Source organism: Macrotis lagotis, chromosome 5, assembly GCF_037893015.1.
Source record: "Macrotis lagotis isolate mMagLag1 chromosome 5, bilby.v1.9.chrom.fasta, whole genome shotgun sequence".
In the NCBI taxonomy this organism is placed as follows: domain Eukaryota; kingdom Metazoa; phylum Chordata; class Mammalia; order Peramelemorphia; family Peramelidae; genus Macrotis; species Macrotis lagotis.
Window position 1 is genome coordinate 13,910,604 of NC_133662.1, and position 14,872 is coordinate 13,925,475.

The 14,872-nt window shown below is 37.6% G+C and overlaps 1 protein-coding gene across 3 annotated transcripts in view; it reads right to left on the bottom strand.

Annotated features, from left to right (window-relative positions):
* KIF6 (kinesin family member 6) overlaps window positions 1-14,872 on the bottom strand; it is a 392,900-nt gene that overhangs the window by 125,932 nt on the left and 252,096 nt on the right. For all 3 annotated transcript variants that reach the window (XM_074236853.1, XM_074236852.1, XM_074236851.1), the window contains one exon: window positions 11,598-11,706. In XM_074236853.1, the coding sequence (XP_074092954.1) occupies window positions 11,598-11,706 (109 nt within the window). The remainder of the gene's footprint in view (window positions 1-11,597; window positions 11,707-14,872) is intronic.

Below are 14,872 nucleotides of genomic sequence, written 5' to 3' on the forward strand. Positions count from 1 at the left end.
CATTCTAATGGTCCATGTGCCCAGATGCAATTTAGATAATGTGATGTATTCAGAAAAAAGGCATTACATCTTTCCTTATCTTCAAGTTGGGAAGACTTATATACATGGTATAATGACTAAACCCTATGAGAGTAAATAAATGTATGGTATAGATTATAGGAGTTCTGATAGGGTAAGATAAATTAAGGAAGTTTTCATGGGAGAGGGGAACTTGCTTTGAGTAGTGATAGATGGATAAAAGGGAGGACAGAGGAGAAAATTCCAGAAAGAAGGACCATGAATGAAAGGACACAATATGTATATAAGTCCTGGAGACTGTATACTACAATGAGAAAGATACTATGGGAAACATGTTTGTGAGTCAAGCTGAGTCCAACTAGGTCTTTTCTTGTAGAGCAGACACTTTTGCTGTTTGGACCATGTTGTTTGGAAGGCCCATACTAAATTTAATATGTTATTCCAGTAATGAAACCAGTGATTTTTCTGAGAACAATGGACTTGATACCCTCTGGGAAGAAGAGCACAAAAGATGAGCTACAATGACAGCTGAGCAACCTCTCCAGCCATCACACTGAACAGGTCTCTGAAGTATTAAAGATAAGATAACATCTACAGGGACACTTCCCAAGGAAATCCTTTTCCTAACTCTTATACTGGAGCTTTTTGGTTCCTTTGGAGTATGCCCAATGGGGTATAAGAGGAATATGCTTAGTAGTTAACTCTCTTCAAATGGTTCTCTAGTGCCAGGTCTGGTGGAAGTTGCTAGAGGAAGCCACAAAGTCTATTTTGGGCTCTCTTCTGCAGTGCTAGCACAAAGCTAAAAAAGAGTGTGCCCACTGGAGAGGTGTGGTCTGAGACTGTTGTCCCTCCAGGCCACTCCACCCACATGCTTCTGAACCCCAGAGGCTAGAGAAGAAACTAGGGCAAGAAGAAGCCCAGAACCAGGAAAGGTCTCCTTTGTCCCAAGGGTGGGAGAGAAGAGAAAGGAGAGAAAAGGACACAACTGATGAGGAGGAGGAGGAAGAAGAAGAGTGTGAAAATGTGAATGGAAGGATTTCCTTGTCTCCACTGTCTTCCTTCTCTGTCTCCTTTCTCTTGGCTCTCAGGAAAGAGAATTTCAAAGGGGAAAGGCCAAAAGAACCAAATGTGTCTCAGGTGACATGTCTTCCTCAGAAGACCCAGCTCTGTTATTTACATGCCACCTGACCTTCCCTTCTCTAGCCTTAGTTTTTTATTTATTTTTTTAAGGTTTTTTTTTTGCAAGGCCATGGGGTTAAGTGTCTTGCCCAAGGCCACACAGCTAGGTAATTATTAAGTGTCTGAGGTCAGATTTGAACTCAGGTACTCTTGACTCCAGGGCCAGTGCTCTATCCACTGCACCACCTAGCTGCCCCTCTACCCTTAGTTTTTTTATAAAATAAGATGTGTGAACTAAGTTTCTGTGATTTTAAGCCAAAATTAAAGGGAATTCTCTACAGCAAAAAGTGAAGCATCTGAGTAACATATTTCTACTACTCTTCAAGGTAACCCACAAGTTAAGATGTTGTTCAGTTATTTCTCAGTCATGTGTGACTGTTTGTGATCTCATTTTTTCCTGGCAAAGGTATTGAAGTGGTTTGTCATTTCCTTTTCCAACTTATTTTACTTATGAGGAAACTGAGGCAAAGAGGGTTAAAGAACTCGCCTACGCAGCTAGTAAGTGTCTGACGTCAGTTTTGAATTCATGAAGATAAATCTTCTTGATTCTAAGTTCAGTACTCTATCCATCCATGTACCACCTACTTGCTCTATAAGTTAAGTAGAACTCTGTTTTTCTATCGATCGTATATCAATATCTATTAGTCATAACTTTTCTTTAAAGTATGTATATTAAATTTAAAAGAGTAATTCAACATTGTCCTACTTATCTAAGTGCCCTTCTGAACTTCTTTCTGATCTCTTCTGTGTATTTTTAAAATGTTTCATTGTTTGCTTATTTTTTATTGTTTTGGTATCAGGATCACTGATCATTATTTTTCCTCTCACTATTATAGTTTCCCTTCACCTCTAAAAGACTTGACTTGTAACAACAAAGTTAAACTACATAAATCTACACATTGGTCTCCTCTGAAAATGTGCGTCTCATTCTACAACCTCTCTGCAGAGTTAGGAAATGTGATTCTTTATCAGTTTTTTGGATTTGATTGGTCATTGGATTAATCATAGTCTTTCTCAATTGTTTTCCTTTATAATGCTGTACTTATTGAATCAATTGTTCTGTTATTGCTCACTTCACTTTTAATTTAACTCTATTTCTTGCTTCATTTCTGCCAATTATTCTTGTGGCCATTTCTTCCCCCTCTGAACATCTGTTCCTACTTGCTCTGAAGTTATTAATTTCTCTTGAGTTTACCTCTTGGTTTTCTCTTAAGCTATAGTATTTTTCATCATGTTCATTTTTTTTCTTCTGTTTACTCATTTTTTTCCCTTTACTCTGTGTTCGTGGACTGGGCCATGTTCCATCCCCTCTAGAACTCTTGGATAGGTTGGGCTGGGTCTCTACAGTCTTGATGCCACTGCTACTGTTGTTATGATTGGGCTGGCTAGGACTAAGCCCCACTTTCTGCCTCTTTTCTATTTTCTGATTCAGACTTCTGGTGATCCACTGCAGGCCTCAGGGACAGTAACACATCTCTTCCTTTTTCTCCTTTCTAATCCCTAATCAAGAGGTAGCTCATCTCCTGCTATAGTTGATAAGATCCAGTCAAAGGCTTACAATCACCTTGGATTCAGGCCTCTTGCTAATGCTCTGATGACTCCCCATGTGGACCCTGAATTATTGCACAGTGATCCATTGTGATAGGATCTGCCCCAAGCTGCTTTCTGAGTCTGGGCTGAGTCTGGGATCATTTATTTCTTCCACTGCTCACCAACTCCAGACCTGTTCACTAGGACTTGAGCTGACTCCCTGAGAGAAGTCTCCTCTTGCTGACTTCAAGTACTCTTCATCTGAGATTCTGGACTGGAGGAGTTTTCTTGTGTTTTTCTCTGAAAGAGACCCCATGGTATCTTTCAGATATTTGCTGCCTTGTGGGTTGGCAAGCTGGGTACCTTTACAACTTTCATGCTGCTATCTCAGTTAACTGGAAGTTGTAAGCCTTAAAGAATTATATAAATATTAATTATTAATTTAATAAACCTTTATTAAACCCCTACTTTGTGCTAGGTGCTATGTTAAGAACTAATGATACAAAAAGGGACAAGCTCCTCAGGGAGCTTGCAATTGAATAGGTGGGGAGACAATGTGCAAATAACATAAATACAAAGCAAGTCATATACAGGGTATATACAAGATAAGTAGAAAATAATTAACAGAGAGAAGGCACTAGAATTAGAGAGGTTGAGAATCTTTCTGTAGAAAGTAAGATTTTAGTTGGAACTCGAAAGAAGTTTAGAATCTGCAGTTGGAGATAACATGGGGGACAGCCAGAGAGAAAGTGAGAGATAGAATGTCTTGTAGAACAGTTAGGAGGCCAGTGTCACTGGATCATGGGTAAATAGATAGGCCTGAGTTTAGGATCTACTGCTAGTATAGACTTGCTATGTGACCATGGACTTAAGCTTTCAGCTTTCTAAAACATAGCTTACTGAGGTATTTCTGATCTGCATGGTGTAGAAAAAGTTCCCATCTTCCTCATAATCACAGATCCATATATCTACCACCACTGTTATAATTATTCTGGAGACTTTCCCAAGCAGAATGAGTAGAAGAAAACAATTTATTTCAATGGCCATGAAGGCAGCACTGTGAGGCACTTAGAACTTTGTCAGACATCAAAGGCACCATGGTAATTCATAGCATCCTGGGCCATTGCCAGTTGTCTTGACTTTTGTCCTGACACTAGACTTTGATGATTCTGAGAGGCTGATAGTTTTGTACAACTCTGCCTCACTTAAATCCAATCATCACTTCATTGGTCCTCTTCAAATCAAAGAGCAAATTATAATTATTCTCACTATGATCTCTTAGATGTCTTCTGGTCAGAAATCTAGTGAGACAATTAATGGTTTCCATGTCCCATTTTTTCTCTCTCTATGAAATATTAGCTATAAAGACTGCTGTCAACAAATGAGATGTGTAGTATCTTCATGATAATCTTGTAGGCAGACAAGACAGAAACAACTGACCATTTCTCACCTTGCTTATTAAAAACCACACTTCATGTCCCCTGCCCTAACCTTTTGCTGCTTTTCAGATCACTTTCTGAGACCTATCATGATTCTTCCTGAAGCCAACCTACTTTATGTCCTAACTCTGTAATGTCTTAACTCTGTAATGTCCTGAACTCTGTATCTTAACCATATTTAATCTTCCCAAGTCAGATTTAATAGTATAAACTCTGAAAAAGTAGAGACAATCTTTATTCAAATTCTCTTCAACTCTCTATTTGATTGATCAAAGGCTATACAGCTTAGTGTCTGTCATGGTAAATTAGCATAAGAAAATTTGATCAGCTATATTAAATACCTCTAGAGAAATCATGTTAAACTTTTAGTTTCTTACTGTCACTAAGAACTACTTCTGATTAGACAGAACAAAAAGAAAATGTAGATGAAAGATAAGGAAGCATTGAGTAGTGGAGGGTTGATCAGAAGAATATAATTAACTTGATGAAGTTATAGGGAAGGTTTTGGCCATGCCAACCAAAACATTTCTTAAGAACATTGAGGACATCTGTGCCTGGGTGCTTGCCAACCTATTCACATCCCACTGAGGATGAATGATTGCCTCTTATTGAGGACCAAAGTCACACCTTTTTACTGGAGAGATTTAGGGAAAAGGAATAGTTGTACAGGAGCTTTGGACACAAAGGTCAAAGAGAGAGAACTAAGCAAAGTTAAGAGTAGAAATGAACCCTGGGTCTTCATGATCTTCCCTGGGGAGCTATTAACAGTAGTCATATGGAGACAAGAAAAGAAACAGAGGCATGTTGCATTTTCATTTGTTGTTGACTAAGGGTCCTGAGAGGTGGCTAAAAGAGTCCTTAGGGTAAATATGGGATTTACCAGAAAGTTCAGAAGAATTAAACTGTTTATGGGCCATGGTGAGTTCTCTGTTTGGGGAGATTGGGTCAGGTTAGTAAGGCAAAAATATGATCCAGGGACATATGAGAGATTTTTTCCTTTCTGTATTTTTCTTATACAGTATAATTCTAATATATCATATTGACTTATTTTTTTGTGGAGAAAGTACTATATATTTTTTGGTTAATCTTTTATATAATCCCTCTATTACCTCACTTGTTACTATGGTAGAGAGCCTCCTTTCATTTACTTATTCACTACTTAAACTGTGTTATTTCTTTCAAGTTTTGGTCATATCCCTTGGGTAGAGGAAGCTGGGAATAGTGGAAAGAATCTTCAATCTGGAATTGGACAACTTGAGTTAAAATTTTATTATCTATCATTTGTTAACTAGGTCAATTTAGGCAAGTCACATCATATCTTTCTTATTAATGATTTCTAAAGAATTTTCTCTGTTTTCAGCCAATAGTCAACAAACATTTATTAAGTGCCTATCACGTTCCAGATGCTGTCCTAAAAAGGGACAAAGGACAATCCTTACCCTCAAGGAGCTCATAGTTGAATGGGGAAGACAATAGGCAAACAAATATGTGCAAACAAACTATATATAGGATTAATAAGAAATAATGAAGAGAAGAAAGGCAATAGAAGTAAGAGGAATTGGAAAATCCTGTAGAAAATAGAATTTAAGTTGGAATTTGTAATAAACAGAGAAGCCAATAGACAGGATTAAGGAGGGAGACATTTCAGGAGTAGGGGCAACCAGAGAAAATGGCCTGGGCTTGAGAAATGGGAGTGTCTTGTTCATGGAACAGCCAGGAGATCACTGTCTCTGGATCAAAGAGCACTTTTCAGGGAGTTAGTAAGATGAGAGACTAGTAAGGGAAGATAGGGCTAGGTTATGAAAGGTTTTGAAGGCCAAGCAAAGTATTTCATATTGGATCCGAGATGTTATAGGGTAGTTTATTGAGTAGAAAAGTGACATGGTTGGACCTGTATTTTAAGAAAATCACTTTGGTGGACAAATGGAGGAAGGCTTGGAGTGGAGAGAGGCTCGAGACAGGAAGATCCCCCAGTAGACTATTTTAATTGCCCATGAGTAAGGTGATGAAGGCCTCCATTGGAGCGGCAGCAGGGTCAGAAGAGAGAAGGGGATGAAAGCCATAGGCCTTGGCAAACAGATTAGATGGGGTGGTGAGAGATAATGAGAAATTCAGGAGGACTCCTAGGTTGTGAGCCTGAGGGGCTGGAAGGATGTTGTCATAATCTACAATATAGGGAAGATAATGTATAGGGGAGATGGTTTTGGGGGGAAAGATAATGTGCTGATTTGGATAGGATGAGATTAAGATGTCTGTTTCTTCAGGTCAAAATGCCTTAAAGGAGTTGAATATACAAGACTGAAGATCAGCAGAGAGACTGGGGTAGGAAAGGTAGATTGAGAATCATCAACAAAGAAAAGATAATTAAATTCATGGGAGCTGATGAGGCCACTGAGTGAATAGAAGGAAAAGATGGACCAAGACAGAACCCTGAGGGACACCTACAGAGTGTGTTCTGGATAAAGATCAAGTAAAGAAGACTGAGAAGAAGTAGTCAGAAAAGTAGGAGAAGAAGCAGGACAGTATCCAAAAGCCTAAAGAGAAGAGAATTGAAGGAGAGGGTGATCAGAAAAAGACTGCAGAGAGCTCAAGGAGAATTAAAAAGTGAGAAAAGGCCATTGAATTTAGCAATTGAATTTGATAATTTTGGAGATAACATTTTTGGTGGGATAATAAAGAATGGAAACTTGGAATTAAGAACAGAATGTGAGACAAAGTAGAGGCATCTAAAATTTGCAGAAGCATGTTTCAAATGTCATTCATGTTCTGAACAAATGAATCAATAATAAACAATAAGCATTTCTTGAAGATCCTATTATCTTAGTACTCTGAAGGATATAGAAATGTTTAATACCTGATACTTGTTCTTAAGCCCCTAAGGAAAACTACCTGAGGTAATATATTCCTCAGCTATTAGAAATTGAGTCTAAAGAGTAAGGTAATAATTATAATTCTAAGAGTGGACTGAATTCCTTTCCTATTCCTAGCTTGTGCCACAAGCCTTTTCTATCCTCACTATGCATTTTCTATTTTTTTAGATTATATTTCTCTTGGCTTGATATCTGAAGGTTTCAACACATTTTTGGGGTCAGGTTATTTAATGAAATGTCTGCATTTCTTATTCCATATGCTGGTTTATTTCTCATTTTTGTCATTTAACATGAATTCATAATTGAATGGGATCTATTTTCTATGAAGATTTGCTACAGGTTCTGACATAGTAAAATAAAAAGATCACTAGATTCGTATTTAAGAAGGCAGATTTAAAGCATGGCTCTATTGCCTCCTACCTGTATGACCATAGGTAGGGTTTTTAAGCTCACTGGGCCTCAGTTTCTTCACCTATAAAATGAAGGAATTGAGCTAGATGATCTCTAAGAAGTCTTTCAACTCTTAATCTTTGTATGTTTTGAGGATGGATAATGTCAGCAAAATGTAGTCTTGAATACCAATGTTCTCTAGTAAAAACTCCCACAAACTACTTAAGAGACAAGCTCACTGCAGGGTGAGCATTCCATTAACATGCTAAAAACTTGCTCTGTGGTCAGGGTTATATGCAGTATGTTTCACCCCCAGAAAGAAGATGAAGTGGAATGAAAAAGGAAGATAAGACACAATCCTCAGCTGGACAATCCTATGAACAGGGTGGTTGACATTTTCTTTTCCCGCATATCCTATGTAGACCAATGTTAGACAGGACAGAGAAAGAAAAGATGAGGTGCCTCAAAATTCTTCTGGAATGCTCTGCTAAGGAAAGGGCAAGGAGTAATGAGTCTCTAAAAATACAGATATTGGACTCTGCACTCCCACATGGATTTGTGTGTGTGTGTGTGTGTGTGTGTGTGTGTGTGTGTGTGTGTGTATGAGTTCACCTGATTGAAGGTTACACTAAGGGAGATTTTTTTTCCTCCCTCTCAGTATCAAGGCATTGTGTCTATCTTAATACCAGCCCAATCACAAGTAAATGTTGAATAAAAATAATAATAGTGAGGAGATCTGCTTTCTGGTTTGCCTGCTGAAAACTGTCAGAACTTGCAATGGACAAGTGAAATGAAGGGCAAATATAACTAGGAAACACAGTGAATAGAATGCTGGATCTGGAGTCAGGAAGACCTGGGTTCAAAACTGACCTTGAACACTTACTGTGTGACCCTGGGCAAGTCATTTAACATTGCCTCAGTTCTTCATCTGTAAAATGAGCTAGAGAAGGAATTGGAAAACCCCTCCAGTATCTCTGCCAAGAAAACTCCAAATGGGGTCCATGATTGAACAACAACAAAAATAGGTAGGAAACTTTTTTTTTAATACTACACAAACAAAAACCTTATTCTTGAGTCTCAATTAATACTCCTAAATCTGATCGGCCATGGATGTATTAGAGAGAATGGATGAAAAAGTACAGATAGAAGTAGTCTATTCTCACTATTCGAGAAACAACTAAAAATTCATTTACTATTCATGATGATGGTGGTTAAAAATCATCTTTATGTACATACCTATGTGTGTTGCATTTCACATATATAGATTTTTCTCTGGTGTTCATGAATATTTATTGAGAAATGAAAGCATTTCTTCTGACTCTTTTGGCTTAAGTATTTATAACTATGTAATATCTAATAACTGAATAATTCATAGTAACATAAATCAAAAGACTCTACTTCTATGAAGAACGGATGCAATATGCCATCATACTAGGTTCATGGTTTCCAGACAAGGGAGTTTTTATGGACAATAAATCACAAGAGTCGACAAATGTGACAGGGCAACCCTAAAATGGAATGTGATCTTAGGCTGTCATATTACATACTGGTCAAAATCAGGGAAGTGACAGTCCCATTTTACCCTTGTCTCTGTTAAACCACATCTAAACGATTCTGTTTAGGTCTAGTTACCACATCTTAGGATGGACATTGACAAGCTGGAGTGTGTGCACTTGAGTATAGGTAGAGGGAACTGGTAAGGTTTAGCGTGGAAAACAAAAAAGCCTTTGAAGAGATATGCTAACTATCTTAAAGTATCTGAAGGGTTTGCTTGTGACAGAAGGATTAGACTTGTTTGACTTCTGAGACCTGAACTATGAGAAATGTATGAAGTTACAGAGAAGTAGATTTGGACTTGATATTAAGAAAAACTAAAAATTAAAACTCTTCAAAACTACACCAAGTGCGTGCTGTCTTGGGGGTTCGCTAATTCTCCATCATAGGAGATCTTCAAGAAAGTATTATAAGATTATTTATTAAGAATGTTGTAGAAGAGGTCCTTGATCAGACAAGGGGTTAGATTAGATTATGTGGACAACTGATAACCTTCTTGGATTCCTTTAAATCACAACTTCCTTTAAATCACTAACTTCCACACAAAGTTTTCCCCAACCCCTGTTAATTCTGGTGCTTTCTTTTTGTTACTAATATAGTATTTATCTTGCTTATAGCTTGCTTTGTATATATTTGTTTGTATGTTGTCTTCTCCATTGGATTATAAATTTCCTGAGGGCAGGGACTGTCTATTGCCTCTTTTTGTACCCTAGTATAAGTAGTTATTTGTTACTGTTGTTTGCCATCTGATCATATGATCCCCCCCCCCCCCCCCCCCCCCCCCGCACAAACCACAATTCTGCAAAGGTAGTATCAGTGAGCTCCATACTAGAACCGGATGTAGAAGATTTATAATATTCTTCTCTTTTTCTTTGAAATGGAACATTAAGTCACAGGTTTAAATCAAGAAAGAAAAGAAGTACCACAACTGAGCCAGAAATATCCTAGATCTTCCTGGTCATTGGTAGCATGTTGCCTCCACTCTGGCCATTCTCTTATCACCTCCCATTAGAACCTGAACTCTGTTCCTAGAACCCAGGACTGTGATAGATGAGCTTTATTGATGATCTTGCCCAGAATCAGACCTTCACATCATTTCTAGACCATTCCACCTATACTCCTTATCATCTTCATCTCCTTTTTTCCCCTTTCTCTCTGCTCATTGCCCTACTGAATCCTAGATTCTAGTCACAAATCAGGTTTCAATGACCAAATCTATAATAGAACTTTATTTTAAAATGTAAAACCCACTCAGCTTCCAGGAAGCGCAGATTTGGCTTGCAAGCATTTTCCAAAGTTTGTGGACCCCTGCTTTAGGTCAAAGAACCTTAGTCTTTGATACATGTGAGTTCCCTTTAGTCATTCACTTTGACTTGCTGACTTGCTTTGTGGAAAGCAAGAAAGTCTATAGTCTCTTCAAAGCTCCTCCCCCTTGTCAGCAAATTCTATGGTCTCAAGCTTTACAATGCAAGGCCTACATTCATGAATTTGATTAAAATTAAATTTTCTTCCAAGGCATTTACTTTTGTCTAGGAAGCTTTTAAGCACTCAGATCTGAGCTCTCCATTGGACAGCACATCAATTCTTGTGCTTTTAACTATTATTTATGACTCTTAAATCTTCCTCTCTGTATATATTCAGTCTTATCTTTGCAGCTGAGTATCAATCCTGTTTATCCAACTCCATATTAATTTTTTTACTTGTACATCTTATTATCACCTCAAATTTAGCATGACTAAAATGAAATTATCTTTCCCCAAACCAGTTTCACGTCTCAACTTCAATCACTCATTCAATAAGAGAAAGAAGTTTCACAAAATGTTTTACAAATATTACCCATTACAAAACTCCAGGAGGTAGTTGTTATTACCCCTATTTTAGAAATGAGAAAACTGAGAGAAAGGTTTAAATGATTTTCTTGAGTTATATGGCAAGTAAGTATCTGAATCTGGTTTTGAACTCATCTTCCTGACTCCAAATGTAGCACTCTATCCAATGAACTTCTTACCTTTAATTATTAGACCCTAGAACCATCATTTTCCTACTGACTCATGCTCATTCTTCTCCTTCACCACTCACATTAACCAGATCTTATTTGATTTTCTCTGAGAAATATTTCTCATATGTGTTTTCCTTTCCTTTGTTATTGCCAACCTCTTAATTCAAGCCACCATCACCTCTGACCAGGATTATTTAGTGACTGATTTAAGTCATTATATGCCATTTGATGTATTTCAGTATTCTATGATAAAAAAAGCAGTTGATGGTATGTTCAAACCCAGCCTTCAGAGCTGGAGTTAGTCTAGCAGTTCCATTTAATCAGTATTTCCTGAACATCTATCTACTAGGTCATAAGCATATATAAAAGCAGAACTGCATGTTAACATGGCCCCTGCCCACAATTACCTTACAATTTTACTGAGAGACATAAAGATTAGAGATATAAAATTTCTAGAGAACAGTATAAGACAATTTTAATTATGTTAAATTGAAACAGTACATTATTCCTTCTCCTAGTTGGGACTGTACAGACCAGGTAAAAAACAATTGTATGTTTCCTTCTAGCAGGAATATTCAGGCCCAGGAGAGAAGAAAGAATTTGCAGAGCTAGTCTTACCTCTGTCTTAAAATCTGTTTGTTGTCTTCAATGGTAATACTATCAGCATGATCCTGCTTAAAGATTTCAAAGGCCTCCTGGCGTCCCAGGGACATCTCTTCTTTCTTTCCTATTTGGGGACACATTAAGATCTGTTTAGCTTCAGGAAAATGATCATATTTCACTGGCAATTCAGGACCAACCTAGAAGTAACCAGTAGTTCTGATAGACCTACAGTCAGAAGATTCCAAACCCACTTGGAGTTCCTAGAACCTTTAGTCAACCACAGGCCTAGATGAAGAAGCCACTTACACAGGTATAGAATGTAGAGTTAGAATGGCTTCTTGATGGCAACTTTTTGTTGTTAGAGTCTGCCAGTTTGCCAGTTTTGGGGAAAATACCTTATTAGCGGAAATAATATGCAATATGACTAAAGAACCCCCTCCAAATTTAAAAAATATGATAGCAGCAAATAGCTCAAAAATAAATTTTCCTTTCAATTAAGTGCCATGTCTTGCTTCATCCCTCTCCTTCATTTTTCTTTCATGCCTCAATACTGGTTTCCTGTTACCTTCCTATACATTTCCAAGTAAATGGCAGGAAAATAAATGGTCATTAAAACAGAAATTTGAGTGAGAGACCAAATAACTAAACATTTCTTAAGCACTGTGCTTAGTGCTTGGGTTACAAATACAAGAAAAGAAAACAAGTCCCTGCATTTAAGCTCATAATATAAAGAGGAAAAGAATATGTAAAAGGAAGCTGAAAAGGGGGAAGAGGAGAGAAGGCACCCTATGAAGATGTATAATAAGTCTGTTCCAAAGGAGTACAAATGGGTGGGAAATGAAGAGGCAGTTGTTCTGGAAAGAGCCTTTAAATGGAGGCTTTGGGAGGAGTTCTTTGCTCTCCTTCAGTGAGAGGGGAACTGAAGATATTGAAGGAATTGAGTTGTTAAGTAGCAGGTGGATGTAATCTTGCAGGATAAGTTTCCTAATGATGAGGCTTCTTTGGTCATAGTAGAATTCAGTCCAAAGGAATGCAACTGGGTGGTGAAAAAATTATTTCTCTCTTGATTGTAATAACTAGCTATTGAATTAGTACCAGTTTTTCCCCTTTTCCTGCTTCCTCATCCAAAAATCAACCAGTGTGGAAAATCTTGGGCAAAGATTTATCCAGGCTAAGATCTAATCAAAGACAGTAAAAATATCAAGTTTAGGTGAATGAGTGTATTCCTACATTATTGTGATTACTCAGATAGGTCTGAGAAAATGTGGATTCTCCTTTTTTCCACATAAGTGATATGGAATCGATTAATCTCTTTGACAAGATTTGGGTGTTTAGTGTTATTCACCCCAAACCCCTAATTGGAATAAATCTAGCTCTCATTATAATTTTCATTCTCTCATTAATTGTTAACCAATCATAGTTAATTGTCACTCTTAGGAACACCTGTTTTTCCAAAGGCATATAGAACCCACTGCCCTGAGTTATCTTTGGTTAAAGAGAGATGTTCTAATAAGAAAGATTATTCTTTTTATTGATAAAAAGGAAGCATTATTAATAAAATGATTAATTACCCAGAAACTATATCTCATAAACTTTTTAAATGTCACAGTGGGAAATGAGAGTGTTTATTAAAGATGCACTCTCAATTCAATAACTACAAATAAAATAACTCACTTTTTAATTTAATATTTAGGAACTATGATCAATGAGAAACTACAGATTGTACCTCTAACAAGTCTTCTCACCAAAGAAAGATACAAGGTTAGCTCTTTCCTGAGAAACAAAGCATATAAAAGTTCCAGGTCTCTAACTGTAGTATTATAAGCAAGAGAATCAAGTCAATAAAGAGTTAAGGGGAATTTTGGCAATTGAATGAAATGCTTAAATTGGCTCTATTCATCAATCCTCATCAATTCATACCTGGACTACTGAAATAGCCATCTGGTCCATCTCTCTGCTGTAAGTCTCTAGCAACTCTGGTCCATCTTTTAGTCAGCTTGCCAACAGATCTTCACAAAGCCCCATCTCTGACCAAGCCACCCCTTTACTCAATAGATTACAGTGGTGATCACCTCCAAGATCAAATATAAAATTTGATTTTCACAGCCCTTCATAACCATACTCTCCTCCCCTTTTCTGGTCCATGATTCAGTGCCACATGCCTCCTTGCAGAAGACCCTTCACCTCCGGGCAGTTTCACCAGTTTTCCCCAATGTCTGGAATTCTCTCTGTCCTTATCTCCCTGGCTTCCTTCTAGTACAGGCTATAATTCTATAATTCCACTTGCTATAAGAAGTCTTTCTAGTCCTTAATGCTGAGACCTTCTTTTAATTATCTCCATATATTATCTCCTATCTCTATATATAGATTATTTGTTCAAAGTTGTTCACATACTGTCTCCTTTTTTAGATGATGAGCTCTTGGAGAGAAGGGGTTGCATTTTGCCTTTCCTTGAATCCCCAGCATTTAGTATACTGCCTGGCAAATAATTGTTGTTTGATAATGTTTACTGGCTAAATGAATCCCTGAGGATATTCCTGTCACATTATCTCCTCTAGCAATTTTTATGTCCTCTACCATGAAAAAAGCCAGTCGTGGTGTTTGACATGTTAAAAGACTGTGTCTAGAGCTGAATTCAATAGTGGATCGTGTCCTGACTACCTGTGGGTAGGGGAATCAAGGGTCAGTTCTAATTGGTGACACTCTGGGACTCCACCAAGTTGCTTTAAACCAGATTAAAAATCATTTTGCTCCTCCTCTGGGAAAAAAGACATTCCCTCATATCTTGTCTGCCTCTGGATAAGAGGACTGAATGTGCCCAGCTGACAACAATTTAATGATTATTATTGATAAAAATAGCACCATGAAGAATGTCTGAATGGTGAAACACACAAAAACACTTCATCCTCTTTCAATGAGAAGCAAACAGACAATGATTAGAATAGTCTTTGCATCTCTACCACATACTCATGGATGGGGTGAAACAAGGAAGGGTTTTTGTAAGAATTGGAAGAATAGGCCATGGCAGAGAAATACTAAATAGCTGGTGTTTAATTCACTGACCACTTTAGACCTGACATATAGCTCAGCAAAATTGACTTTACCATCACCATTCCCTCTCTCAAGTATTAGAAGACTGATTCTTCTTTCCAGTGTTTATCTAGCCTATCCAAACAATGTACATCTTATTGTTTAAAGTAATAGAAAGAGGGTATTATCTCCTTCACAAAAGGAGAAAGGAGGAAAAGCTTACTCTGGGGGAGCCTTGGGAAGGAGAAGAGGTCCTATGA